This window comes from Hippoglossus hippoglossus, chromosome 18 (genome assembly GCF_009819705.1).
Source record: "Hippoglossus hippoglossus isolate fHipHip1 chromosome 18, fHipHip1.pri, whole genome shotgun sequence".
In the NCBI taxonomy this organism is placed as follows: Eukaryota; Metazoa; Chordata; class Actinopteri; order Pleuronectiformes; family Pleuronectidae; genus Hippoglossus; species Hippoglossus hippoglossus.
Genome location: NC_047168.1, coordinates 4,684,267 through 4,708,988, shown reverse-complemented (window position 1 = coordinate 4,708,988; position 24,722 = coordinate 4,684,267). Strand labels below are relative to the sequence as shown.

The following is a 24,722-nucleotide window of genomic DNA, read 5'->3' as shown; positions in this document are numbered from 1 at the left end:
TTTTTTTGTGGCTGTGGCTTCCAGTTGAGTAACTCTCAAATCAAAACACTCTTCTTTTCCACTGATGGAGTGGAACTGACCTCTGTAGGTAAGCAAATAGCTTGACTGAAACTCCCGGTGTCAGGGATTCCTTGTTAGTCATCAGCTATAATCTCTCACTCGAGGACCCAAAATATTGTAGGTCAGCAGTCAGGGGAACAGAGCGCCTTGTTTTCCCATCTTATCTGACGGCTCCATATTTACACCAAAAACACTGCAGTCAAGCAAAGAGTGCACACACACACACACACACACACACACACACACACACACACACACACACACACACACACACACACACACACACACACACACACACACACACACACACACACACACACACACACACACACACGAAAGTCAAACTGAGAAGGCAGTTGGACAGGAAAAAGTGAAGCACAGTAGATAACAAAACCGTCCTGTACTTGCTCCTCCAAGGACTTTTGGAAACTAAACTCTTAAACAGGTAAGCCATCTATTCTTTATCTAAACAACCCTGGTTGAATCTTTTTCTTTATTGAGATTTCACTCTATCTACAGAGGTGGTGTAAATCATTCTGCTGACTGCAGCAGGTTGGATCGGAGCCACACTGAGAGAAAAAAGGTCAGTTATCCTTTACTCTGAGTTTGAGCTGAAGAGTAACCCAGACGTGGAGACATGGTTGGATGCTTTCTGACGGGGGGGGCGTGGAAGTTGGTTCTTAGCAAACAGCTCACTGGAGTGACGCTCTTCTCTTTTCCCAGTTTCCTGTCGATGATCGGTCAAAGTCATTTTGAGTTCTCTCTAACTGTGGTTGATGTGTGGAGCTGTAGCTGTAGATATAGAGACTTCATATCATACACATCTCATATAAGTGCTATTTACTAGAAGGGCACTCAGTAGAGCACAAATCAATATCAATAATAATTATTAACATGATCATTTTACCTTTATTATTAATAATAATATTTACTAACTTTATCATCGCTTTATAAATGCAATGCAATATACCAATGAATTCATGTGCACTGTTTTTTTTAGATTTCAGATGGTGAACTTTCACTTGAAATAGTATGTTTGTAATGGTGTAGCTGTTGGATACGTCACTCATCACTGCATCACCGTCACTCACCCTAAACATGCTCTTTACATTGTTGAAAGCCAACCACAGAAAACATTAATCATGCTTTAGTCACCAGGAACAGACGCTGCAGGAAAACAAATTAACGGTGTTGGCAGTAAAGAGTGAACAACAAGCTGAAAACCATTACTGATGTGTTGTTGACTGTGTTGGTACATAGCAAGCCTCCATTATCCTTTTATTTATTTATTTGTGGCAGTGGATGGACAGTTCAGGTATGTCTCGGCGGGTGGTCCAGGTCCAGCCGGAGAGCAGGGATCATGAGGCAGGTCAGTGGAGCACTGGCCTGTGTGAGTGCCATAAAGACATAGGGGACTGTAAGTACTCAGCATCACACATGTTTGTGGATTGACTGTATTTCTGACCATCAGCGCTGAGTAACAGGTGTGATATTTTTGTGTTCTGTGTGTGTGTTTGTGTGTGTGTGTGTGTACTTTCAGGCTGCTTTGCCCTGTGCTGCCTCCCAGTATTCACTTGCAAGGTGACCAGTGCGGTGGGGGCGTGTCCCTGCCTGCCTCTGCTGGACTGTATTGGCTGTGTGCCGCCGGCCGCTCTCGCCATGAGGGCTTCTGTCAGGGAACGATATGGTATACAGGTAATGAATAATAATAATAACATGATGAGGTACGAAGTTTTTAAAATGCATCATTTGTTGCCTCATGTACATCCCAACTGGATTGTTGGACATTGTTTTTCAGATGCCATTGGGAAACTAAAATTCCACTTGTCCCCATTGCCACTAGTCCCCTTAAAGCTGCACCAAACTTCACAGACTCTCAGAGAGACCCCTAAATATTCTGGATTTGTTTTCCATCACAATCCACTGATCTGGATCTTCAATAGGGGCAAAACTTACAGGGAATAGACAATGGTCATGGCTGGGCCACGCAAGGAATACATGCAGTGCTCGACATGAAGTTCATAGAGAAACTGGCAGGGAAGAGGTGTGTGCAGGTGACTGACTTGTGTTGAGGTGCATGTGTGGTGAGTGCAATGGTGGGAAACTGAACAAATGGAGGAAGTAAAGCTGGAGGCCATGAACAGGAAGTGAGAGATCAGTCCAGACGGCTCTTCACAGGTTCTTCCCTGACGCATACCGCATGGTTCCACCACGTTTCGAGGTGATCCAATCTGGTAGTTTTTGCGTACGTATTCTTGTTCACAAACAAACATACAAACCGACTTATAAAGAAACAATAGGGGTGAAAACATAACCTTCTTGCCGGAGGTTATGGAATTACAAATTATACCAAAAAGTAGTAAGAGTACTTTGGTCCATTATGAGCCTCCAGAGCATTTTCAATCCTCCCTGTCCAAGATTCTCCAGGTCTCAAGATGAACAACATTCTTCCAGAGCATATTCCCTGATGTAGCGTTTTAACAGTAGTACTGGAAAGCCTTTTTCCTGATTTTAACCCTGAATTGGTTGCTCCTGACTATTTCAGTTTGAATACATTGTAAATCTAATGTGCTATACGCATGGTGATGTAAAACTCCAGGCTGGTTTATACACACACTGCAGCACTCTATTGATCTGTTTATTGTGAGCATAGAAGTCACATGTTCTCGCCTTGTGGAAAATGTGATTAAAACATGTACTATGCCGTGTCTACAGTTGCTTTCTGCTGCAGTCATTAATTCAGTTTTCCTTTAACATGTGGTGCATCTTAAACATGTGTTTCCCTGGGATGTTTTCCTGTTTCTCACAGTTCCGTGAGAAACAGGAAAATCCGGGCACCAACTCGAACCACATTGTGTCTCGACCTCAATAACAAAGAGGTGCTGGGGCTTTGAAAAAATGACCACTGCTGCTGAGATAATGACACGTTTCAGTGATGCCAGTGATGACTGTGCATTACTTTAGGGATGCAAACAGTGATTTGAATCTGTGTGGTGACATCAGATGAAACGAAGACTGAGGATGCAGTGAAACCAGGACATAAAATTAATAAATCTGCCCAAGAACTATAAATAACTAAAAGAATAAACAGCAAACTGTTGTGGTTGCCTTTAAGAAGCTGCTCAGGCTTCTCTGCCTATGCTTCTGCGTGCATGTCCCACAGACATCAGCTCTCCATCGCCAGCCACTGCACATCCACATGCAAACAGCGCATATCCGAGGCCAAGATGCTAGTTTGACGTCGGATTAACCGGTTTTCGGGACAGTGGAGATAAGGCAGGAGGTGGGAGCGATTGGAGGCCAGGCAGGCGGCGGCTGGAGCGCTGCCATGTTAGAAGGAGGTGGTTGGTAATGTTGGCTCCTCTGGAGGCGGAGTGGGCCGTGGGCCGCTGTCAATACTGCCAGAGAATGAGCTTCGGGAAGATGCCAGATAAGTTCTTATTGAAACAAGTCCCAGCATGTAGGTTGTTTATAAAGCAAGGCAACAGTTCTCCAGTACAGCTTGTGTGTATCAGGACACATGTTAAAACGGACCGCAGCTCTTTGGATATGCGTCGAAAGCTCTGGATCATCTCACTGGGAAAATGCTGTTATTCTTCATCTGAATTCTATAGTGACCTATTGCTGCACTCTGGTTGAACTCGTTTATCCTTTGTTCGAGGAACTCAGCTGACTGACAAGCACCCTTATCATACAGAACCCTATTTCCTCTCCAACACATTTAGCAGGCAGCCTATAGTCACGCCTTTACAGACTACATGTACATGTTCCAGACACAGAACAATACATTCACACACACACACACACCCTGCGTTTCTTTTTGGTCAGGGGCGTAACCCACACAGAGATATGCGAGCATAGACATCTCCCTCACAGCATCCACCTCGCCTGTGTGATCCTTTCTGCAGAAAGCTTTCGCAAATAAACTTACATCGACGTTGTGGTCCCTTATGTCACGTTCCACTTTGAATTGGAGGGACTGATATTATGTTGAGTTTGGACCCAGCGGGGACGACGATGCAAGTAATAATAGGCGATCAGTTGACAGTGCTGACTCATTACCATTATCACATGCACAGGCTGCACAGGCCTTCTTACTGTGGCGCTACGACTTCATCGATTCATCAACCCTCACCCACCAGCTCTGCATCGCGGCTCCTGTTGCTAAGAGCAAAGACTTGGCTGCAAGACACTTGTTACTGTGTCACTGACCAATACACATTCCATAAAATTACCTTACTACTTCATGCACTTTGTTTGTAGCGTATTTACTTAATTTGTTGATCTTCTTATTGTAAAGGAATGTAGTAAATTGCTGACAAATTTTTAAGTGTTATTGAAACTTAAATGAATACTGATAAATACAAAGGATGCTCATCAGTGCCACAGGTAAACGAAACACTCAACTGCATTGTACATCGGCGAAAACTGTCTTTCTCTGCACCTAAATGCAAATGTTCACCTTTTGTTCGAGCCTCCCACCTGTGTTCAGGCCTCTCTGTGTCTTACAGGGGAGTGTGTGGAGCGACTGCCTGTACGGATGCTGCTGCTATCCGCTATCCTGGCTCCAGATCTCCAGAGAGCTGAAAAGGAGAGCAGCAACCCACGCCTCCTCCTCCTCCTCCTCCTCGGCCAGATACACGGCTCTGACCTCCCTGCAGGGGGCGCACTTGGTCTAGACACCATCCACCACTTTTCTTCAGCAGTCCTCCAGAGCCCAGGAGTTGATTTAATCACACTTCCTTCAGTCTGCAGCCGCTCCCTGTTACCTCTGAGAATTCAGCAGGGACACAATGTGTCCCACAGAGAGGAAAGTTCAGTTTGTCCAAAGATGAAGTAAAAGAACTGTGATAAAAGCAGGGGTCATTATGCAAGTTAGCTTGGGGCATCAATCATCTTATTTGTTTAGATTCTTTTGGTGGTGGAAAGTAATCAAGTACATTTACTCAAGTAGTTAGATACTTTACTCATGAATCCTATTTGAATGCAATATTTTCACTTTGTTCATATCAATTGTAGGCTAATGTTAGTATCATGATATTTACCACACTAAGCAATAGTTAACTACATTTACAATTAAGATTTTACACACCCATGTGAAATGTATATATAAATATGCAATTTATTGTTACAGTTCATTCTTCTGATTCCTAAAAAACACAACAGACCTAGCAGTCCCACAAAGGATTTATCCTCTAACATGGTTTTATCTGAATAATTATTTGACTCCCAAAAGTTACAAAAACTCCAATATTTCCCAAAAGAGCAAAAGTTAAGACACATTTTCAACAGGATAGTGCATACCTCCACCAGTCCCCTTAAATTTGATCAAGTTTCACCAAATTCCACACACTCATAGACTTTAGTTCCCTAAATATACCTTTTTTCATTAAGATCCATGAATTATTCCCTGGTAAAACAGTGAAAATGTTGAAACACGCCTTGCAACATAAAAGAAAAATTCCTGGATCTGCCCCCTGATCCAGATCTGCACCACAAATGTAAGGGGGTCCTCTCTGACACTCACCACATCCCTTCACCAAGTTTCATGGAAATCATTTTCTGTTGTTTTTCAGTATTAACAAACAAACTGACAGGGGTGAAAACTGAGGTAAAAACGTGAATGGATTTCAGAGGCCAACCTATTTTTTCCACTCACCACTGACCTTACTTACTCATCTCTTTATGCAACTGGTTTTGTGTTTTATTCCTGAGTTTATTTTTGTTGGCCTCTTCCTTTGAATCGCTATATTTGCTTCGCATTCGCGTATGTGTGACCGAGCCCTTAGAATCAACCAAGGGAGATTGGTTGGTTTTTAAATGCGCTACCAATCTCTCCCATCTAACCTCAATGAGGTTTCTATCTGAGGATCTGTGAATTGTCATGTTTTTGTGTTCCATTGTCTTCCTACAGAAATAAAAACTCAGATCTGGAAACATTTAATAAAGGTTAAACAGACAAGGGTGAAAACAAAACTCGAATCCAGGCAAATGGCAGCGGCATCAACAAGAGAATGACGGAGAACATTCAAACGAAAGCTCAGAGGCACGTGTCGCATGTGCCAGGGAGGACATTCTCTTTTCTTCTTATCATTCCGCTATCTGAGAACTGACTTGCACTTTAAATAATGAGGTCATTTTGTGGTACAATGACGTCTGAGCTTTTACCAGATGCGTGACGGCCAGATAGTCCCGATGTCTGACTGTCAAAAGGCTCTGACGCCCGTCGGACAGGACGGACCAGTCGGGGACATGCACGCTTGCGTTGTCCCTGTCACGATCACCACATCTCGGCGGGTTTATAAGACGCCACAGTGCCCTTCAAATTCCCCAGTCGTAAACATTTGGGATTTAGGACAAGTCTCTTCTCGCTCCAATTGGACAGACAGTAAGGTAGGACAATCCGCTAACTGAGCAATTTGTTATTTTAATATATCATTTTTAGAGTTGGTATTCAAGAAACACTTAATGGCTCAAATTGTTTTTTCAATGGTTTTGCAACAGACTAAGTCTGCTGTAACTTGAGGTGAAGAATTGCAATACACAGCTGTCAAGGAAATTCTGCAACCTGCTCGATTTATGAAACCCTTTCAAAGAAAACAGAAGTAGACCAAATCTTTTCTCAAGACCGTTTCTAGGAACCACCAAGTCAGCATTTCTTGGAGATGTTGTTCTGCATTTTATTCCATTTCAGAAAAAAACCTATTCATTTCATTGGCAATTGAGTTCTGAATCTCACTTTATTTTACCTCCAGCTGTTCCTGTTTTAGTTGATTCATCGGTTTTAATAGATTTTTTTTGCTTTAAGTAAAATTGCGTATACTTTTATTTATTCCTACGACTTTCATGTTTTGCTTTTGCTATTTTGCAAATTTGACTGTTTACTCTTTGTGTTTTCTTGGTGTCCTGGAATGTTTAATTCATTTTCTGCATCGGCCATGTCATAAATGAGGTCTCTACCTCCATATATTTCTGAGGCAAATAAAAGTTGAGTGAATGAATTAAACAATAGAACTGAGTCCATTCTGGTGCCTTTTCTGCCTCAAATAACTTGTTTCTGCAGCAGTCAGAGGAAACCAAGTCTGCTTTTTAGAAACAAAGACACTTGAGTGACCATTCACGTTTGAAATAATCCAGTGGGTTTGAAGATCTAGACGAAAATTACGCAAACCCACAAAAGAACATTTTGAGTATGTCATACTTTTTGCCATTTTTAATGGATCTCTACATGAACAGCTAGATTTCCATAGACAGTGATCAAACAGCTTTTTTCGAAATTCAACAAATATTAGTATTTAGCCGAGAAAAAAGCCTTTGTCGGGGTTTAAAATCGGATTGTAAAGTTATCTTCACAGTGACTGTTTTCTTCAGAAGCTAGAGCCATGTCTGGGAAGATGGTGTTTACCCAACCCCGGCCCTTCATCACGACCTCTTCATCCAGCCAATGGACCTCCAGCATCTGCGACTGCTTCGAAGACCTGCCCCAGTGTGAGTGCTCTCGTGCAGATGCGATCTGGCGTGGCGCACATCTAGCGAGTGATGTGGAGAGATAGCTGGTGCAATGTTTTGTCCACATGTTCCTTGTGCATGAGCTTGAAAGCGTGCAGATCGTGCACGCTGATCTGGGTTTGAGAATGCCAACAGATTGGACATCAATGGGTGTTGCCACATACAAATCTGTCTCGTATCCTTTTCCTGATGTGATTTGCTTGGGTTTTTTTTTCCAGGTTGCTTGGCCTTTTGGTGCCTTCCCTGCTTCACCTGTAAGACATCATACGAGGCCGGGGAGTGTGTGTGCTTGCCCCTGCTGGACGCTTACGGAATCATCCCGCCTATGTCCACAGCCCTCAGGGTGTCAGTGCGCCAGAAATATGGCATCGAGGTAACCAGAACTCACAACCGCTTTGATACTTAGGGGCAAAATGTTCACCAGCATAAACGTCAGTGTGGCCGTCACTCTTTATCTGATCTCTGATGACTCTTAAACCTGATTGTAACAGTCTGTTGTACAAAACAGTATCCAGATGTCTCGTTAAGACTAGTGCATTGTTTGTAATGGGCTGTCCTCTTGTCCTGTGTTGATGCTCTGGAGTTACATCAGAATTATTCCTGATCATTAGTGAGTCCTCCTCAAACAGTTCCACATTACACTGTCACTTTTTATTGTTTGTGTGCTGGATGTTGTGTGCAGAGCTTTTAAAAACAGTCTATAGTGCAGAGTGAAGATAGAAAACTTTGTGTTCATCCTACCTGGTTTATCTGCATTTATCTTTATCTAATCATTGTTGTTCATAAAATGAAAATGATTTTGATTTATTTGTGTTCACATTTGTGGCTTATATATAAGTTGAAATGATTTACTGAACTGCTGCTATTTTTTCATACATTCAGAGGTCTGAAAAGCTATTGACACAATCTTCAGACCCCTGTTCAAAACTTTTCAAAATAAAAGCTCTGTAATTCAGCCCAATATAAAGATTTACTGCAACAAAACCAACATAGTGCTTTAACTTCGAAGGCAAAATACCAAACAGGTTCTATGAATGTTGCTGCCATGACGGAGATCAGCACCTGCTGCACTCCAGAATGTCTGTGTCGGTCCGGTAAGGTGAAATCAAAATAAGAAAATACTCCGGCAGCAATTTATTGTTCAGTTTGACCCAATTACCCATTACTTTATTTATCCAAAGACATGATCAACGGTCCACAGACTGAAGTCACAGTGCTACACAGTGCTGGTCGCCTCGTGATTCAGATTTTATTCCTCTTTAATGTATTGCAAACTCGACACTGCACCTCCCTGGGCCCTTAACAATATAAATGCCATGTGTGAAGCATACACGATGAACGGTTCTCGAGATCTCCAGATACAGACAGACAGACGTTTGTGGAATTAGTAGGTAGATGGATTTACAATGATGAATGCATGATGTTAAATGTAAGCCTTGTTAAGTATTTGCTGACACGGAACTATCTTGGCTGCATCGGTTTTATGCCACAGCTGCTGTACTTGTGCATGTTTTACACGTCATATCCCATCGCTCCTCTTATCGTGTCTCCATCCTCACAGGGCACAATCTGCAGGGACTGCCTGTTCGCCTGCTGCTGCGGGCCCTGCAGCTGGTGTCAGATAGCGAGAGAAATCAAGATGAGGACCAACCCCATCACATTCGTCAGCATGTCATCCTGATTCTTCTTTTTTTAATCACTGGTAAAGCAAACATCATCGCCATCATCACGGACTTCTCTTCATCGCCAGGGCCCCGGGAGGAGAGCGGGCCACTTGAATCAACCGCGTTCTGATCTGTTTCTCGGCACGTCTGCTTCTGTGGAATGTCACTGAGCAGCTGATTCAAGATCAGCACACGAGAGGATTCGTCACTTACTGGAATGACAATGAGATAAGCAGGTTTTTGGCCTGTGCGACAATCCACTGACAGACTACAATTACAATTTTTAACTGGCTGTTTTTCCCTTCTGTTTTAATTGCTTTGCATCTTTCTCCATTCATATATATATATTTTTCTATTTAAAACATGGTTTGCTGTTCTATATGTGTGACGTTGGTGTGTAACAGGTGAGCCCCCATTTGAGGCCGTTGCATGGTACAAAGGGAATAAACTGTGATTTTCACCCAAAGTACTTCCACACGCTGCTTCTAAGACGCTCTGGTGTGGTGATTGTCCGCTCAGGAAGATGTTGATTTCTAACGTCCTCCATTTTCATAGCAAAACAACGTAACAATAATGACCTACTCTCCTGAGAGGTCAAGCAGGTCAAGCTGAGAGTTATCGCCCTCTACTGAAACAGGAGAGAAACTACTTCAGACGGTCTGATGTGCTTCTCCACTGTAGATTTTGAATTAAAACAGGTAATCACAGGTTGAATAAGAACTTTTCCTCCCACGTTTGAATGAACGTTGGAATTTCAAATAAAAGGTGACAGCCCTAATAAGGAGCTCATTCTAAAGCAATAAAAACAGAAGGATTCTTAGTTTCAGGGGATTATAAACTAATAAAAAACATAATCATGGATATCATATTCCATTTATCCCTATCGATCCTCCTACATCCTACACACACCAGCATTAAGCATTAAATGCCAAATTCTCCTCCATGTGATCAAAACCAGTTACGACAAATACGTTTCAACACCAGGTGACTATTTACCAAACTCGACTCTAAACTCTGAACCAGAAAACACTGAAGCATATTTGAACACTGCTGGGCTTGATTTTCTAGTGTGCATGTGAAGCTCCCAGACTCAGTTTATATTCCCACAAACTTCAGGTTCGTGTGAAATTCCTGCAGGGGCGTGTTTTGATGGATAGTAAACAACTGTCACCAAGTGACAGAACAAGGCAGGTATGTGAGTAAATGGTGTGAACGCTGTGATGTGGATTCAAATGAGCCATATCACAGCAAGGAACAATTGTAGGAAGGAAAAGTTTGGAACCGGCGAGCGTCTCGGGAGCTTTGCTCAGATATTTGGGCTTCGGGTCAACTTTGAAGAAAGGTGCAATGAATGCCGAAAGTGTCCCACGAGAAAAATTATGAAAGGTGTTTACTTTTTCACGACTTCCTTATTTGAGTGATCGCCATGGCAACACATGTGTTCATCAACAACCGGCAGCCTGGTATTTGTGTTTATATAATTTCATTATATCTCCTGCTTGTTTGCCGTGTTGCCAGAGCATCATAAATGTGATATTGATACATCACTGACTTCTCCAGTGATATATCAATATTCACTGGAGACGTCAGGCTGCCATAATTCAATATCTATATTTTTAACACTGATGTAGTAAAGGCCAACAACCTTGTTTAGATGCAGCATCAAGCTTTCAGATGCACTTCACCCGAATCCTGGGCTGTTGTTTTCCTTCACATCTGGACAAACGTCTTCATTTTGAATGTTTCAAGCTCAAATCTGAAATGTTTTATAAATTGTCCAAGAATATTTTAAACAATCCCCTGATAAATTATTGCAAACCCATCAGGGCTGTGGGCTATAGCTGCTTTGTCTGTTACACCTCCTCTGAGTATTTCTGTCTCCCCCTGGTGGATATACTGGGGATCACCCTCCAGAGGTTATGTGTCCCATCAGGCCTCTCACCTGTGTCAATGTGCTGTTTCCATGTGCACAACTGCTCCATAATCCAGGCGAGTTTGGATCAGTTAACCTGTTCAGGTCATGACCCTTAAACTTATGATTTAATTTGTGCTTAATTGTGTTTTCTTATTTAAAGAGCCCGATGAATCATGAGGAGGAGGATTTCTGTGATGTTTGCTTTCTATTTGTCCAAGCAGTAGCTCATGTGCAAACAGACTTTGATGTCACTGGTATGGATACTTTAATGTAAAAACAATTCCAAGTCTAAAATATGTCTTTTATTTTAAATATTTGATCTCACTCATATTCTTTGTTTTTTCACAACCATTTGGCAACCCCCAAAACGGATTTTGTGACCCCAGTGGGAGCCTGGATGAGAACCATTGGTTTAGAAAAATAATCTTTTTCATAGGTGTTACTTTCTTTGCATTTCATGTGCATCTACAGTGGGGAGATAAAAGCGGACTGTTGGTGACTGTCTTCTGTGCCCAGCCAGCGAACATCAATATGTTATGAGTTATCAGCTCTCAGCCAATGATCTCAGCTCTTCGTCAGTGGGTCCTGACCTGGAAGGTTATGTTCAGAACAGCTAACCTGTCAGCACACAGTCCAGTGTATAATTAACATGATTGAAAGGTACAGACTGATAGCAGGGTTAATCAGTTCCCTGTCCACTTGTGTAAGAGTTTCAAGAAAATGTTCACCTTTAATAAAATTAATTAAAGTTGTAAAAAACGATTTTTGGTAATAACTATTTAATATACATGTTTCTTATTGGAGTTAATAAAAGGTTCACACTTAGAATTAGTTTTTGAAAAGTTGAAGGGTGTATGCATTTTAAGAGCACAATCTGTGTGTGGGAGTGATTGGTGTTTCGTTTGGGAGAGGTGAGGACAAACCAAGTCCATTAACTGCATTAAGATAGAGAGTCCAAAACTAAACCTCAAACAGCAAACACACAAAAACTCAGGAACAAGAGAAGCAGTGAGCAGGACCAACACTGGACCCAACACGACGGAAGTTAACAGACGAAGTGACAGAGACGAGAGAAAAAGACTGAGTCGAAATACTGGAGGGGTGAGGGACACATCCGGCTGCAGGAGCAGGTGATGAGTGGTGGGACTCAACAAAGTACTTTTTACTTCATCTTCATTTCTTTTTAGCAGAAAAAGACAATGTGAAATATAAGAAAAAACATGGCCAGCTCTGGACCTGACTCAGTATAAAACTGTGTTAAAGGAGGTTTCCTGTAACACCTTTACTTCACATATATGAGCAAATATCTGTACTTTTTTTTTATGATGCATAGCGTTACACGTTCACATGGTACAAAAACGCAACTTGCATTTTCGTAGCAGGTTTACTTCAAAAAACCTGCGGTTACCTGCTAATTTTGGTGCAAAAGTAAGACTGTGGTGAACATGCTCGTGTCACGTTTGAACCCAACAGTCAGGTTAATGTGAGTCCACAGAGGCATGAGGGGAGAGGGGAAGGGTGCAGTCCACTGATATGACTCTACCCCGTGCTGTTATTGTAATCACCACTGCTCACTTCATTTTCCCTCCGCTGCGTGACCTCGCCGCTTCCTCCTTCCCTCGTTCCCCCGCCACTCCCGTCTCACACTCCATGAATGTGACTCCGTTTGGATTTGCACACCCCCACCGGCTCAGGAAGCCCTGTGCACGGGGGTTGAGGGTTGTGCATGAGAGCACCCAAAGGGGAACATGCAAGAAAAATGAAAAACTGACAAAATAAAAAACTGGCAGCAGTTGAGGGGTTGAACTGAGGGGTAACTTTTCACCATCACACGCACAACAGCAACGTATGTGTGGACCCGAAAACATGAAACAAGTTGACAGAATTTCTACAAATTCAAAATGTTGGCTTCCTCCATTGACAAAACCTTTTTCGATATCCGGTACGCACACAAAGATTCTAACCTATACCAGTGATACTCTCTGGACCTGTGTGAACTACAGGTAATCCACATACTGGACTTTGGCCTTGCTGCAGGTATATGTGTCAAAGTTAAACTATGGGGAAACAGACCACAGAATAACCTGGCTCCCTCTGGACCTGGTGTTTGAGCCAAACTTCTGGATTGGGACACAAAAAGAACCAGGTGAGGCATCTGATCCTTAACATATCATTTACAGTAGCTTTGATATACACTTACACTGTGTGATGATACAGGTGTCAAAACATAACTAGTCATTTTTTTTCCTTTTTGATTTGCTGTGATCCTGAACTGAATGAGCAGTGGTTATGGTCTTGAAATGCACGTGAGCAGACATGTCGAGTAACAGGAGAGATGTTGGAGAACTCACAGTGACGACCCAGCAGAGGCAAAATCATGCTGTGACACCACCGCCTGTCATCTCATGCTCATTGCAGTAGGGATGGCACGATGTGACATTTTTAGTGTGTGTGTGTGTGTGTGTGTGTCAGCATGTCAGCTGGTCAGAAACCGACAGTAAACAAGGATTTCTCCTCTCGCTGTGAACTCAGTCAGGAACCTCTTCATGCTCGAAGCCCTCCCTTTTTTGGACATTTCCACATCCCAGTTAAGCACTTTGCTTGCATCCTCTCTGATCTATGACTTAACCTCAAACTATTGTTGATAGTGTTACACAAAAGTACAGCAGCGTATAAGGGCCACTTTAAAGATATAATAATTATGAGATATTGAGAATAAAGTCGAAATTTGACCAAAAAAAAGGTGTAGTATTACAGAAATAAACTTTACATACATTTTGTGGTAAAATTCGGATTTTATTCTAGTAATAATATGACCTTATTCTCGTAGTATTGCGACTTTACTCTCGTAATATTACAACATTGTGTACAAAGTTGTTTTTTCCTTCAGTATGGCCCTTATACTCCATCGTACACAGCAAAGCTTCAGACAGACTAGAAAACATTCTAACATTGTGTTTTATCTGTTGTTTCTCAGAGGACATGTCCGGCACAATCCCAATATTCCTGTCATGGCTCTGCCTCCTGCTGCTAAATCCCATCACTGGCAGCAGGATTCTGGTATTACCCGTTGATGGCAGCCACTGGATCAACATGGAGGTGATCCTCCAAGAGCTGCACTCCAGAGGCCACAACATCACCGTGCTGCGCTCCGCCAAGAGCTGGTTCATTCCCAGTAACTCTTCTATTTATACATCTATTGACGTGATTATGATAGAGGACGAGTCAGACAAGGACTTCGCAAATAAAATGCTACAAGATGTCATGGAATGCCGCAGGTCGCAAAGTTTTATACGGACCTTATACCAGCAGACATTGCTCACTTCTATGTTGGCAACTGGCCATAAGTTCCTTGCCAGAGCAGCTGCTTTAATGTTGGATGACCCTGTTTTCATTAAGAAGCTGCAGGATGCCGAGTTTGACTTGATGTTGACGGACCCTGCTCTGCCTTTAGGAGTTCTTCTGGGTAGTTACCTCAAGCTACCGATGGTTTTCAATGTGCGCTGGATCAATAGCGGGGAGGGTCACCTCACCCTGGCTCCCTCTCCTGTCTCCTACGTGCCTGTGTCAGGAAGTGAACTCCATGATAAGATGGACTTTCAGGAAAGGACCAAGAATATGTTGCATTATCTCTACAGTGTTGTTGAACAGCACTTCATTATTAACCCTCACTACTCCGATCTGTTCCAGCGGCACTTCCCCCCTGGGACTGACTTGCTGTCGTTGCAGCGTGCCGCTGATATCTGGCTGTTGAGGGCGGATTTTGTCTTCGAGTTCCCTCGACCCACGATGCCCAATGTGGTCTACATAGGTGGGTTCCAGTGCAAAAAGGCCAGACCCCTCTCTGCAGAGCTGGAGGCCTTCATGCAGAGTTCTGGAGAGCACGGAGTGGTGGTTATGTCACTAGGCTCCTATGTGTCAGTCCTGCCTCGCGAAGTCACTGAGGCCATAGCTGCTGCTTTTGCTCAACTCCCGCAGAAGGTGGTGTGGAAGTTCGCGGGAGAAAAGCCGTCATCGCTGGGCAACAACACCCGGCTAATGAAGTGGCTGCCTCAGAAAGATCTCCTGGGACACCCCAAGACTCGTGCCTTTGTGGCCCACGGAGGCACCAACGGCATGTATGAGGCCATCTGCCACGGTGTTCCTGTCGTGGGCCTGCCGCTCCTCTTTGACCAGTTCGACAACCTACTCCGGCTGAGGGTGCGCGGGGCAGCGCGGGTGGTGGAGGTCAATTCACTCACCAAAGAAAACTTCCTCGAGGCTCTAAAGGACGTCCTGGAGACCCCCTCGTACCTAAACAGAATCCAGCATCTCTCCCTGCTACACCACGACCGGCCAGTGTCTCCAATGGACACCGCCATCTTTTGGATTGAGTACGTCATTAGGAACAAAGGAGCAGCCCATCTGCAGCCGGCAGGTTTTAGTCTGCCCTGGTACTCCTACTTCTGCCTGGATGTGGCTGTTTTCATCATGGCCGTCATCGGAGCCCTCGTCTGGGCTACAGTCCTGTTCTTTAAGGTTCTCTGCTGCAGGAGGTTCAGGAGGAAGATAAAAGCAGAGTGACATGATTCAAATTATTTAACGGCAGCTGACACATTTTAGCTGCTTATTTTAGACTTACATTTTTCAGAAAATAAAGATTCTAAATTTTAGATTGTATTTAAGGGTTAGATTTAAATGCAGAATTTTCCCCCCATATAATAGTTTTTTCCCAGACATGTGACATGTGTTTTGGGGAGTACGTTCACTTATACCTCAAGTAATCCTTCATACTTTACAAGACACCATCCTCAAACATTAACCAAGCAAAAAATGTGTTTGTGAATTAGTTTAGTTTCACTCACTTCCTGTTTGATGCAAAGGCAACGTGAGTGGAGTGTGTTGTCGAAGATGAAATCTAAAACCTCAAGAAAACACCACCATCTGTTTTTCTACCATGTTTTATTTCACTCTTTTGGGGGATTTTTATTTAAAAAATGCTGATGAATGTATTTATCTTATGTAATTATTAATAAACCAACTCCTGTACATTATTATACACATTTCCAGCTTTCCTTCTTTATATAATATCAACATAAAATGGACATGCAAAGAGCATGTATGATACTTCAGGCTAAATGTACCTTAAGCATATAGCTGAAACACACAGAAACACACAGTCTTATCAATGAGATCAGAGTTCAGGGCGGTGAACCACAAACAGATGTACGATCATAGCTTGCACAGTAGTTTGCATAACTGCTAAATTGCTAAAGGACCTCAGGCCAAGCTCTGGGGAGAATTTAGAAGTAGTTTGCAGAAATTTAAACTGGTAGCAGAACTGAAAATGTTTAAAATAATAGTGTGTTGTTGTTGTTTACAGGGACACTTAAATTAAACATATTGTATATTATACATATTAGAGTGTTTCCTGCCTTCTTCTGTGTCATCAAGCAGCAAACGACCCGGCTGGTGTATTGACCTTTTAGGTGGGGTGAGTGTTTTCAATGAAATGCCGTTTTTTTCACACTGCAGCTTCCTGTGCGATCTGTCATGTTAGGTAACTCTGCAGTAACACACTATAGACTATGTACTCTATATTACTGATCCACTGTTCCCTACTGGGCTTTTAAAGCAGAGTATCTCAGGCTGCTGCTGGTAAAATGTAGTGAAGCTCACATGGCAGTGACTCCATCCCCTTCTTTTCTATGTGTATATAGTACAGTATGTAGAGCTTTTCTATGGCAGTTTGAGTAGAGAACTACGGTGGCCCTGAAGTGCAAATCACAACGGCAAATAAAAAAACACAATAGCAGTTTGGAAAACACAACGAGAAATACAGAGCACAACGAGAAATCAGAAAACCCAACGGCACAATGATAGATCTCAAAAGAACGTGGCCAGTGCGTCCATCCAATCAGTGACTAGCCTTGTAATAGCAGGTACCTAGAGTTTCCATTTTGTGTTTGTGTTTACTGTACAAACCGAGCACCTCGTGCAGTATACATCCAGCCTGCTGCAGGAGCCGTTTATCAGGCTGCCTCTCTGCTGGGGGCCTTATCCTGGGACACTTTCCCCTGCTGCTGATTTGCTGTCTGTGCACACTGCACAGGGGCGTGCACGGGGTCATGGTGACCTACATGCAGAGCCCTGGAGCAAACAGGGTGGCAGTATAATGTCTCGGGGGACTGATCAGTTTATGTGCGGCTTATTCAGTAACTCAGAGATCGGTGACATTTAAAAGAAACAAAGTGAGTGAGTAGACCCTCCTCTCCTGTAAACCATGTGATAAAAATACTTGTACCAACACCCATTGTCTCAACGTACCCATTCTTCAAGAACACAATTTCAATTGTGTTACTGTTTTTCACTCTGTGGTGCCTGAGAAAAATGTATCCTGGTAAATTTAACATATTCGCTGGCATTTTTGGATATATATAAAAAACATTTAAATTTACTTTTCTATAGGGTTGTTTATCTGCTCGCTATTTCTTTGCAGGGTTTTAATCTCATCTGTCAATCAACAGCTTGGCTTTTACAGAAGAGCATCACGTGCACATGCATTCATTCAATGGAGACTATGTCTACAGTGTTCATGACCACAATCAAAACTTTGACAAGTTTTAGCACACACACACACACACACACACACACACACACACACACACACACACACACACACACACACACACACACACACAGAGCAAAATAGAGGATACTGTTTGAATCCCCATGTGTCCCCATATTTATCTCCTTGACACAAACACATATTGCACACATGTTCACACACACACACACACACACACATGCACCCACACACATTGCAAAACTTGACAGATCACTGCATGTGCCCCCATAGTTGTCTCCATGAGAAAGACACACACACACACATTTAGTGAGACACCCAAAAGAGGAAGGAAGACACAAAACTACTTTTTGAGTCCCCATGTGTCTCCTTATTTGTCTCTTTGACACAAACAGATATTGCGCACACACACACACACACACACACACACACACACACACACACACACACACACACACACACACACACACACACACACACACACACACACACACACACACACACACACACACGCCCAACACGGGAAGGAAAGCCTAACTCTCTGCTGTGTTGTAAAACACATCTAAAGCTGCCAAATGAAACCTCTGCATATTTCCACCTTGTAAACAATATGGTTGAACAGCACGTTTGAAGAAATCACATAGCAGAGCGGCTAATGTGTTTAATGGCACAGAGCCAGCAACAATCTAAAGGGCATTAGTGGACACCCCACATTCGTTCCTCCCCTCGCAGCCCACAGCCACCTCAATCATCGTGTCAACCGCTGGAGTGAGAGAGAGCAGGAGACCCGGAGAGAAAGAAAGAGAGAGTGTGTGTTTTTGTTCTGGGCCAGAAAGGCGTTCTCCTGCCTCAGGATGTTGCCTTTAAAGCTGAAAAAGTGGGTTTCCTGAGGAGGAAACGATCACAGAATGAACGAGGCTCAGGCGAGACACCGTGTTCCCAACATTTCTTGAGCACAGGTCACCAGGCTGCAGAACGGGCGGCGAGCCTCAGTTGAACGGAGTGGGTCTCACTGCTGGGAAAGGTGAGTAAGAACTCTTGGTTTGTATTGTGAGGTTTATATCCCTCAGTTAGCTGCTGATAGTAAACCACTTGGAAACGGGCATTCTATCTGTTGTGCAGGTGTTTCCCCTGATGGATCCTGGATGCTTTGAGGCCTGGATGACTGACAGGACAAAATTTGAGCCCGACCTTCCTCACAGGAGAATGCATTTATGAATTTTGAACAATGGACAAATAACAAGTAGAGTCAGACTTGTGCTCTGAGTGAATGAATGGGTGTTTCTACACCAACTCATCCTCTTGCAAGCATCCATCCACATTTGAGCGAGGTGTCTACTCGTTTCCCATGTCAGGTATTTGACCGTCAGAGAAATGTACAACGAAAGCTGCAACCTCCCCTTGGACACAGACACATTCGGCCTGACCTGTATCTACGGCCTCATCTTCTCTTTGGGTCTCCCCAGCAACCTGCTGTCTCTCTGGGGACTGTACCAACTGGGTCGCTCAGGCGGAGGAGGCTGCCAGCTGGTCTACATCCTCAACCTGCTGCTGTCAGACCTCCTCCAGCTGCTCACCCTGCCACTGTGGATCCTCTACCTCCAGGGCAAGCACCGCTGGCCCTACGGCCAGCTGACCTGCGAGCTGGTCGGCTACGTGTTCTACGTGAACGTCTACGCCAGCGTCATGTTCCTGTGCCTGATAGCGCTGGACCGCTGCCTGGCAATTGTGTACCCGCTGAGCAGCCGCAGGGTGCGGAGTGTTAAGGTGGCAGCAGTGTCCGGTGTGGCGGTCTGGACCCTCACCTTCCTGTTCTGCCTGAGCGGGCTGCTGCCGTCTGTGTTTGACTCTGACAGACTGCTGTGTCTGGAGCAGTACCCCGTCAGTCCCAGATATGCCCAGTTCAAGATCACCACTGTGGTCCTCGGTTTTCTGCTGCCATGTGCCATACTAGGGTGAGTGGACTCCAAGCACGAGGATATTCCTGCTTTATCCTAGATGTTATACTGTGTCTTCAAATAAGTTCATGTAAAGTTCCTATTTTGTGTATTCTGATGAACAGGCTGAGTTTCTTATCTTTATCTCTGCTTCTGCCCTCAGCTACACCTCAGCCCACATCGGGGTTACACTCAGGCGGTCTCCCTCCCTCTCCGACCACGAGCGCCACAAAATCGTGGGCATCTTGGTCGTCATCACAATCAACTTCATCGTGGTCTTTGGGCCCTACCACCTCGTGGGCGGATACAGGTTTGTGTCCTTGCTGCTGACAGATGAACCGTGTGGATTGGAGAGTTCCATTTTCCTCATCTATCGCCTGTGCTACGGCCTGACCAGCCTTAACACCCTTCTGGACCCCCTCTTCTACATCTTCCTGTGCGCTGACGCTCGGCTGGAGCTGCAGAGGTCCCTGCCTTGCTTGGGGCGGGGCCAAAACACTCGCGGAAAGGAGGCCCTCGGTGCCAGAGCTCAGCCAGACAACCTGGGGGGGAGTGAAACTGGACACAATAACCTTCTTGCAATTTAGCCTGGGTTTGGCTACTGACATGACTATGGCAACTTGAGTCAATGCAACTACACCACCCAGTGGAAATACGTGCACTTGGTTCATGCAATTGTGTGGCACAATATTTCAAAGTGAAGAACTGTTGAGCTGTTGCTTACACTACTGTGTAATTACCTACAAATATAGAAATTCACAGTTTGATATGTTGTTACAAATAAAATCATCAAAGTAGAAATATATAACCACGTGAAATATGACTTCCAGAGACTGAAAGTGAAATGTGGACATTTCAAACTGTTTGTTTATTGTCATGACTCTAGTTCCATAATTAAATGGGAAGTATGATATTGCAACAAAGGAGTGCTTCTCTTTGTCTTTATTACCGTTAAGAACAGCTACTTTACAGTATAAGTATTACAAAGTGTAGATATAAAATGCAAGGAGTGAACTATTGGAAACTGAAGCAGATGTGCAATGCAAAACTTAAGACGTACACTGTCACTAACCCTAACCCACACAGAGATATGTTCATGTCAGCTCCTGCAGCTGCTGATAAAATCTGGTGTGAGACCACATGTGAAAACAGCTTCTTTCACAATAGAGAGAGAGAAAAACAGAAGCAATAATACCTATACACATCGATCAGACACACCCACGTAAAAACACTGTATTTGTTCTGTTTTGTTCGAGAAGGTCTCATACATTTGAGAGGGACAAGAGCTGCAAAACAGGCACAAACGTATATATATATATATAACATACTTGATAGTGATTCTGACTAAATGCCCTTATGCAATCTAACCATTTCCGGCAAAAGTGATTTCTGTCCTGGAAGCTGACAGTTTTGTAAGTTCTAAAATAAATGTGGGCAATACTTTATCCACTTCAAGTCATCTCATCCGTCCCTGCCCTGGGACATGCAGTGAAGTGATGGTGATGCACAAGTGTATCATTCAAACATTTACTCTTAAATATAAGGAATAAGACAGGAATGAATAACAAAGCTTCGAAAATTTGAATTTCTAACAGAAAAGCCAGCGGTCTACTAATGGTCATGATAGCTGATGGTGCACAATAGTAATAACCAGTAATAATCCATAATAGAAGCTGGCTAAAGAGTAAATATGATGAGCTATCGTTAAAAAAACAAGGGAAAAGGTAAATAAATGCCTTTCTCATATATTTCCTATCAGCATTTCTCTATTGACTGCTGGTTCTCAGTGCAGTTGGTTCAGCATTAGTTCAGTTGGTTCAGCAACACGTTCATCCTGCTCCTGGTCCTCTGTTTTCAGACAGAGGGTTGCGCCGGAAGACGGCTTCTTTATAAACTCTGTGGTGGTGCTTAACGAGCTGCGGACGGTGCTGCGGCGCCGGGCCAGTTCGGCCAGGTCCTCCGCCAGTACGCTCTCCATCACCGCACCCAGGGAATGTCTGATCTTGCTGCAGAGGTCGGGGCAGCTGAACACGTACAGAACAGGGTTCAGGACGCTGTTCAGGAAGCCAAGGGTCGCCGCGACCTGGAGGGCCCCGCTTGCGAATTTCTGCATAGGGTGCCCGCTGGGAGATATCACCTCCATGATGATGAAGAAATGGTACGGCGCCCAGCAGAGGATGAAGCTCACCACCACGGCTACCACGAGACGAACGAAACGAAAAGAGCGTCGGTAGCCTCTGCGTGCCAAGTGGGAATACACAGCGATGTAGCTGAGGATGATGATTAGCAGAGGGATGAGGAAGGCTAGGAAGAGCTTCATGAAGACCAAGGCCTCCTTCCGCTGCTTGAATAATGCTTGCAGGTCATACGGCTGACTGGGGAGGGATACATTATAATTGTAGTAACAGAGGATCTTCCCATTTGGAAGGGGAATGGTGTCACGGAATATGTAGAAAGGGATGGTGCAGACCACAGCTAAGGCCCAAATCACCCCACATGTCTTCTCCACGAGTCGGATGCTCCTGTGGTTGTGGGCCCAGACTGGTCTCAGCACCACCAGGCAGCGGTCCATAGAAATGGCCGCCAGCAGGAAGCCACTGACGAACATGTTGAGGAAGAAGGTGGAGGAGTAGATGCGGCAGAAGGTCCTGCCCAGTGTCCAGGTGTTGCCGAGTGCCATGTAGAGGGTGAAGAAGGGAAGGAAAGCGGTGGCGAGCAGGTCGGAGGCCGCGAGGTTCAGGATCCACACGCTGATGACGGTGCGGCGGACGTGGAAGCCCACCACCCAGAGGATGAGGAGGTTCTCTATGATGCCGATGGAAGAGACCAAGCCGTGGAGGGAAATGGCGAAAATGCTCAAAGAACTCATATTGTCTGTTTGGTTTGATGGGAGGTAGGAGGTGTTTGACTCAACAAAGTGTGCCATGCTGAAGGGAAAACGCCTTGATCCTTTCACTCAGGCGTTTGCTTTACACTGCAACAGAGATTAGATCATGTTAAACTAAACAGGTGACAATTTCAAGTTATAAATCAGGAAGAGCTTTTTAAAATATAAAAATGACATGGAAATTGATGGAAAATTGATTCTAAAATGTCTTATTTCTGTTGTTTTGGTCCATGGAGCACACTTATATTTTTCTCTTTCAACAGCAGTATACAGCTATTCAGGCATTTAGTTACAGTTTAGTGCAAATGTGCTCCAGCAGTCACAATCAGTGGTTATTAATGTAAAACGCTGTATTTTAAGGTTGAAATACATTCTGCACATATTGTGTTGTCCTGCAACAGAAGAAGAAATGCAGCAGAGGTGAGAGGAGCATGACGCAAGCTGCTGCACGTAGTTTAAAGCTGTTTATTATAAGCTCTAAATACATTTATCAAGTGCGTTCATTTTTTTAAATAAATTATTTGTATGCGAGTGATACGATTTTAATTAGAAACAAACAAAGAACAGTGAGAGGCTTTAAAATGATTGTGTAAATGAGGAAGGAAGTAGCCAAGTCATCATTGTGTCTCACCACGGTTGTTAAATGTAGCACTTCTCTGAAGTCGTCCAAAAAAAAAAACTGTGACATGCTTTAATCAGTGAAAACAACCAGCTGATTGACAAATAACCTCTAATAAAATATATCCAATACCAAAGCAAATGATTAATAAAATATATACATGACGTACAAAATAAACTAACAGTAATCAAAACACTGTAAATCACCCAGAGTTAGTAATATGATATCATTTTCATTTGTTGCACCTCACCAGTTTTTAAAAAGCAAACTGTAATATGATAAAATTACCAATCTTATATAATTACAAATATCTATGGATAATACGTGCTCGTGACGGGGACACCCTGCAGTATGATTTTTCCTTTCTTCTAAGAAAGGGGGATTTCTAAAAGTGTTTTTGCTCTGTCTGCACTGCAGCTCCTTATCTCCACAATCTTGTTTTTCACATTTGCCGCATCCTCCATGTTCACTCTGTAAATGTTACCCTGACTGATTTGATCTTCTAACCAAACATGTTTATCTCTACCGGTTTGTGAGTTTCAAGTTTGGTTGTAAAGCCTCACCTAATGCAAAATTACAATTTTGAAGATTTCTTGGGGTCTCCTGTTAAAGGCGGATATTAAAATCAAATTACATAGCAGTAATATGTAAATTCACAAATTAAAAAAATCAGAAATTACTGCAAATTACTGCAAATTACTGCAAACATGACTTTTGTAAATCGTGTTTAGATAGTTGTGGTTGTTACACAGATGAGGATGCAAACTTTGCAAAAAGAAAAAACTTCTGCTGCAGTGTCTCAAAAGAGACAATAATCAAGCGTTTCAAAATTTAAAAAAATGAATGCGTTAAAAAACGGCACTGCATAACATTGACTTCCCTTTCCCTCTGTACACACATGAAGAGCCTCTCGTCACTAGAAAAGAAAAAACACTTACCGGGATGTCAGACTTTGATGAGGTCTGTGTCATGTCATGCTGCTGTATGACACAGTGCCCTGTCCCAGCCTTATTATTGTACAAGTAGAGTAATAGGAAGTCAAAACCCCAGAAAGGAAGTACAGCTGTGAGGACTCAGGCTTGTAGAGCTAAAGTCTTTTTACCTTTTGAACTTCTTTTCCAAGAAGGAAACTGTCAATGAGGAAATGGTGGTTTGTAATTTACTTATTGACCTTAATGTTTTATCACTTGAACAGATCACATTTTTGTCTTTCTTCTTGTGTTTGTGTGAGAAGGAGAAAGGTAGAAAAATGTTTTACTGTGTGCTGCTAAATGGAAAGTACTCAGGTTGATCATTTTCAGACCTTTCCCAGACTGAGTAGTTCTCTTCATGACATTCTCTTTGTGCGTTGCTCCTTTAAATTTAGTACAAGGTCTTTCCTGTTTCTATTCAGTCCTTGTGTGCAGTTCAGCTCTTGAACAACAGGTAGCAGCAGACAACATTAAACATTTTTATCAACACTTCATAATGATGCTGCAGTGGCACCCTGTGGACTACGGAGTGTCAATCAGGTGGCTCTTTGAGCCTTGATGGTGTTTTTTGAATTGCAGCCTCTGGAGTCTATTG

At 43.4% G+C, this 24,722-nt stretch overlaps 5 protein-coding genes across 7 annotated transcripts; 4 read left to right on the top strand and 1 right to left on the bottom strand.

Moving 5' to 3' along the window:
• The first annotated feature begins 369 nt into the window (after nucleotides 1-369).
• LOC117779075 (cornifelin homolog B-like) lies at nucleotides 370-5,398 on the top strand. 3 transcript variants are annotated; one of them, XM_034614913.1, is made up of 5 exons: nucleotides 408-505; nucleotides 580-643; nucleotides 1,360-1,477; nucleotides 1,601-1,755; nucleotides 4,572-5,398. In XM_034614913.1, exons 3-5 carry the CDS (start codon nucleotides 1,363-1,365, stop codon nucleotides 4,737-4,739), a joined length of 438 nt encoding a protein of 145 aa, XP_034470804.1. In that variant the 5' UTR covers nucleotides 408-505; nucleotides 580-643; nucleotides 1,360-1,362; the 3' UTR covers nucleotides 4,740-5,398. The 3 variants fall into 3 exon arrangements, with proteins under 3 accessions (XP_034470803.1, XP_034470805.1, XP_034470804.1); XM_034614912.1 differs by lacking the exon at nucleotides 580-643 and having other exon boundaries at nucleotides 370-505; XM_034614914.1 differs by lacking the exon at nucleotides 580-643 and having other exon boundaries at nucleotides 376-505; nucleotides 1,371-1,477.
• A 102-nt stretch (nucleotides 5,399-5,500) lies between these two features.
• On the top strand, nucleotides 5,501-9,712 carry LOC117779076 (cornifelin homolog A-like). Its single transcript, XM_034614915.1, has 5 exons — nucleotides 5,501-6,453; nucleotides 7,432-7,548; nucleotides 7,788-7,942; nucleotides 9,131-9,289; nucleotides 9,403-9,712. Exons 2-4 carry the CDS (start codon nucleotides 7,443-7,445, stop codon nucleotides 9,248-9,250), a joined length of 381 nt encoding a protein of 126 aa, XP_034470806.1. The 5' UTR covers nucleotides 5,501-6,453; nucleotides 7,432-7,442; the 3' UTR covers nucleotides 9,251-9,289; nucleotides 9,403-9,712.
• Nucleotides 9,713-13,055: 3,343 nt separating this feature from the next.
• On the top strand, nucleotides 13,056-15,967 carry ugt5g1 (UDP glucuronosyltransferase 5 family, polypeptide G1). Its single transcript, XM_034614905.1, has 2 exons — nucleotides 13,056-13,294; nucleotides 14,126-15,967. Exon 2 carries the CDS (start codon nucleotides 14,131-14,133, stop codon nucleotides 15,709-15,711), a length of 1,581 nt encoding a protein of 526 aa, XP_034470796.1. The 5' UTR covers nucleotides 13,056-13,294; nucleotides 14,126-14,130; the 3' UTR covers nucleotides 15,712-15,967.
• A 2,940-nt stretch (nucleotides 15,968-18,907) lies between these two features.
• On the top strand, nucleotides 18,908-20,932 carry si:dkey-165a24.9 (G-protein coupled receptor 4). The gene is made up of 2 exons (XM_034614909.1): nucleotides 18,908-19,668; nucleotides 19,814-20,932. Exons 1-2 carry the CDS (start codon nucleotides 19,088-19,090, stop codon nucleotides 20,235-20,237), a joined length of 1,005 nt encoding a protein of 334 aa, XP_034470800.1. The 5' UTR covers nucleotides 18,908-19,087; the 3' UTR covers nucleotides 20,238-20,932.
• Nucleotides 20,933-21,027: 95 nt separating this feature from the next.
• LOC117779072 (prostaglandin D2 receptor 2-like) lies at nucleotides 21,028-24,212 on the bottom strand. The gene is made up of 2 exons (XM_034614908.1): nucleotides 24,095-24,212; nucleotides 21,028-22,624 (listed from the first exon to the last, which is right to left on the bottom strand). The coding sequence occupies exon 2, from the start codon at nucleotides 22,574-22,576 to the stop codon at nucleotides 21,434-21,436; it is 1,143 nt and encodes a 380-aa protein (XP_034470799.1). The 5' UTR covers nucleotides 22,577-22,624; nucleotides 24,095-24,212; the 3' UTR covers nucleotides 21,028-21,433.
• Nucleotides 24,213-24,722: the final 510 nt, after the last annotated feature.

Coding starts and splice junctions, on each gene's coding strand:
- LOC117779075 (XM_034614912.1), top strand. CDS start 1,363: ATGGACAGTTCAGGTATGTCTCGGCGGGTGGTCCAGGTCCAGCCGGAG. Junction 1,478..1,600: donor CCATAAAGACATAGGGGACT/GTAAGTACTCAG, acceptor GTGTACTTTCAG/GCTGCTTTGCCCTGTGCTGC. Junction 1,756..4,571: donor GGGAACGATATGGTATACAG/GTAATGAATAAT, acceptor TGTGTCTTACAG/GGGAGTGTGTGGAGCGACTG.
- LOC117779076 (XM_034614915.1), top strand. CDS start 7,443: ATGTCTGGGAAGATGGTGTTTACCCAACCCCGGCCCTTCATCACGACC. Junction 7,549..7,787: donor CTTCGAAGACCTGCCCCAGT/GTGAGTGCTCTC, acceptor TTTTTTTTCCAG/GTTGCTTGGCCTTTTGGTGC. Junction 7,943..9,130: donor GCCAGAAATATGGCATCGAG/GTAACCAGAACT, acceptor CCATCCTCACAG/GGCACAATCTGCAGGGACTG.
- ugt5g1 (XM_034614905.1), top strand. CDS start 14,131: ATGTCCGGCACAATCCCAATATTCCTGTCATGGCTCTGCCTCCTGCTG.
- si:dkey-165a24.9 (XM_034614909.1), top strand. CDS start 19,088: ATGTACAACGAAAGCTGCAACCTCCCCTTGGACACAGACACATTCGGC. Junction 19,669..19,813: donor CTGCCATGTGCCATACTAGG/GTGAGTGGACTC, acceptor TTCTGCCCTCAG/CTACACCTCAGCCCACATCG.
- LOC117779072 (XM_034614908.1), bottom strand. CDS start 22,576: ATGGCACACTTTGTTGAGTCAAACACCTCCTACCTCCCATCAAACCAA.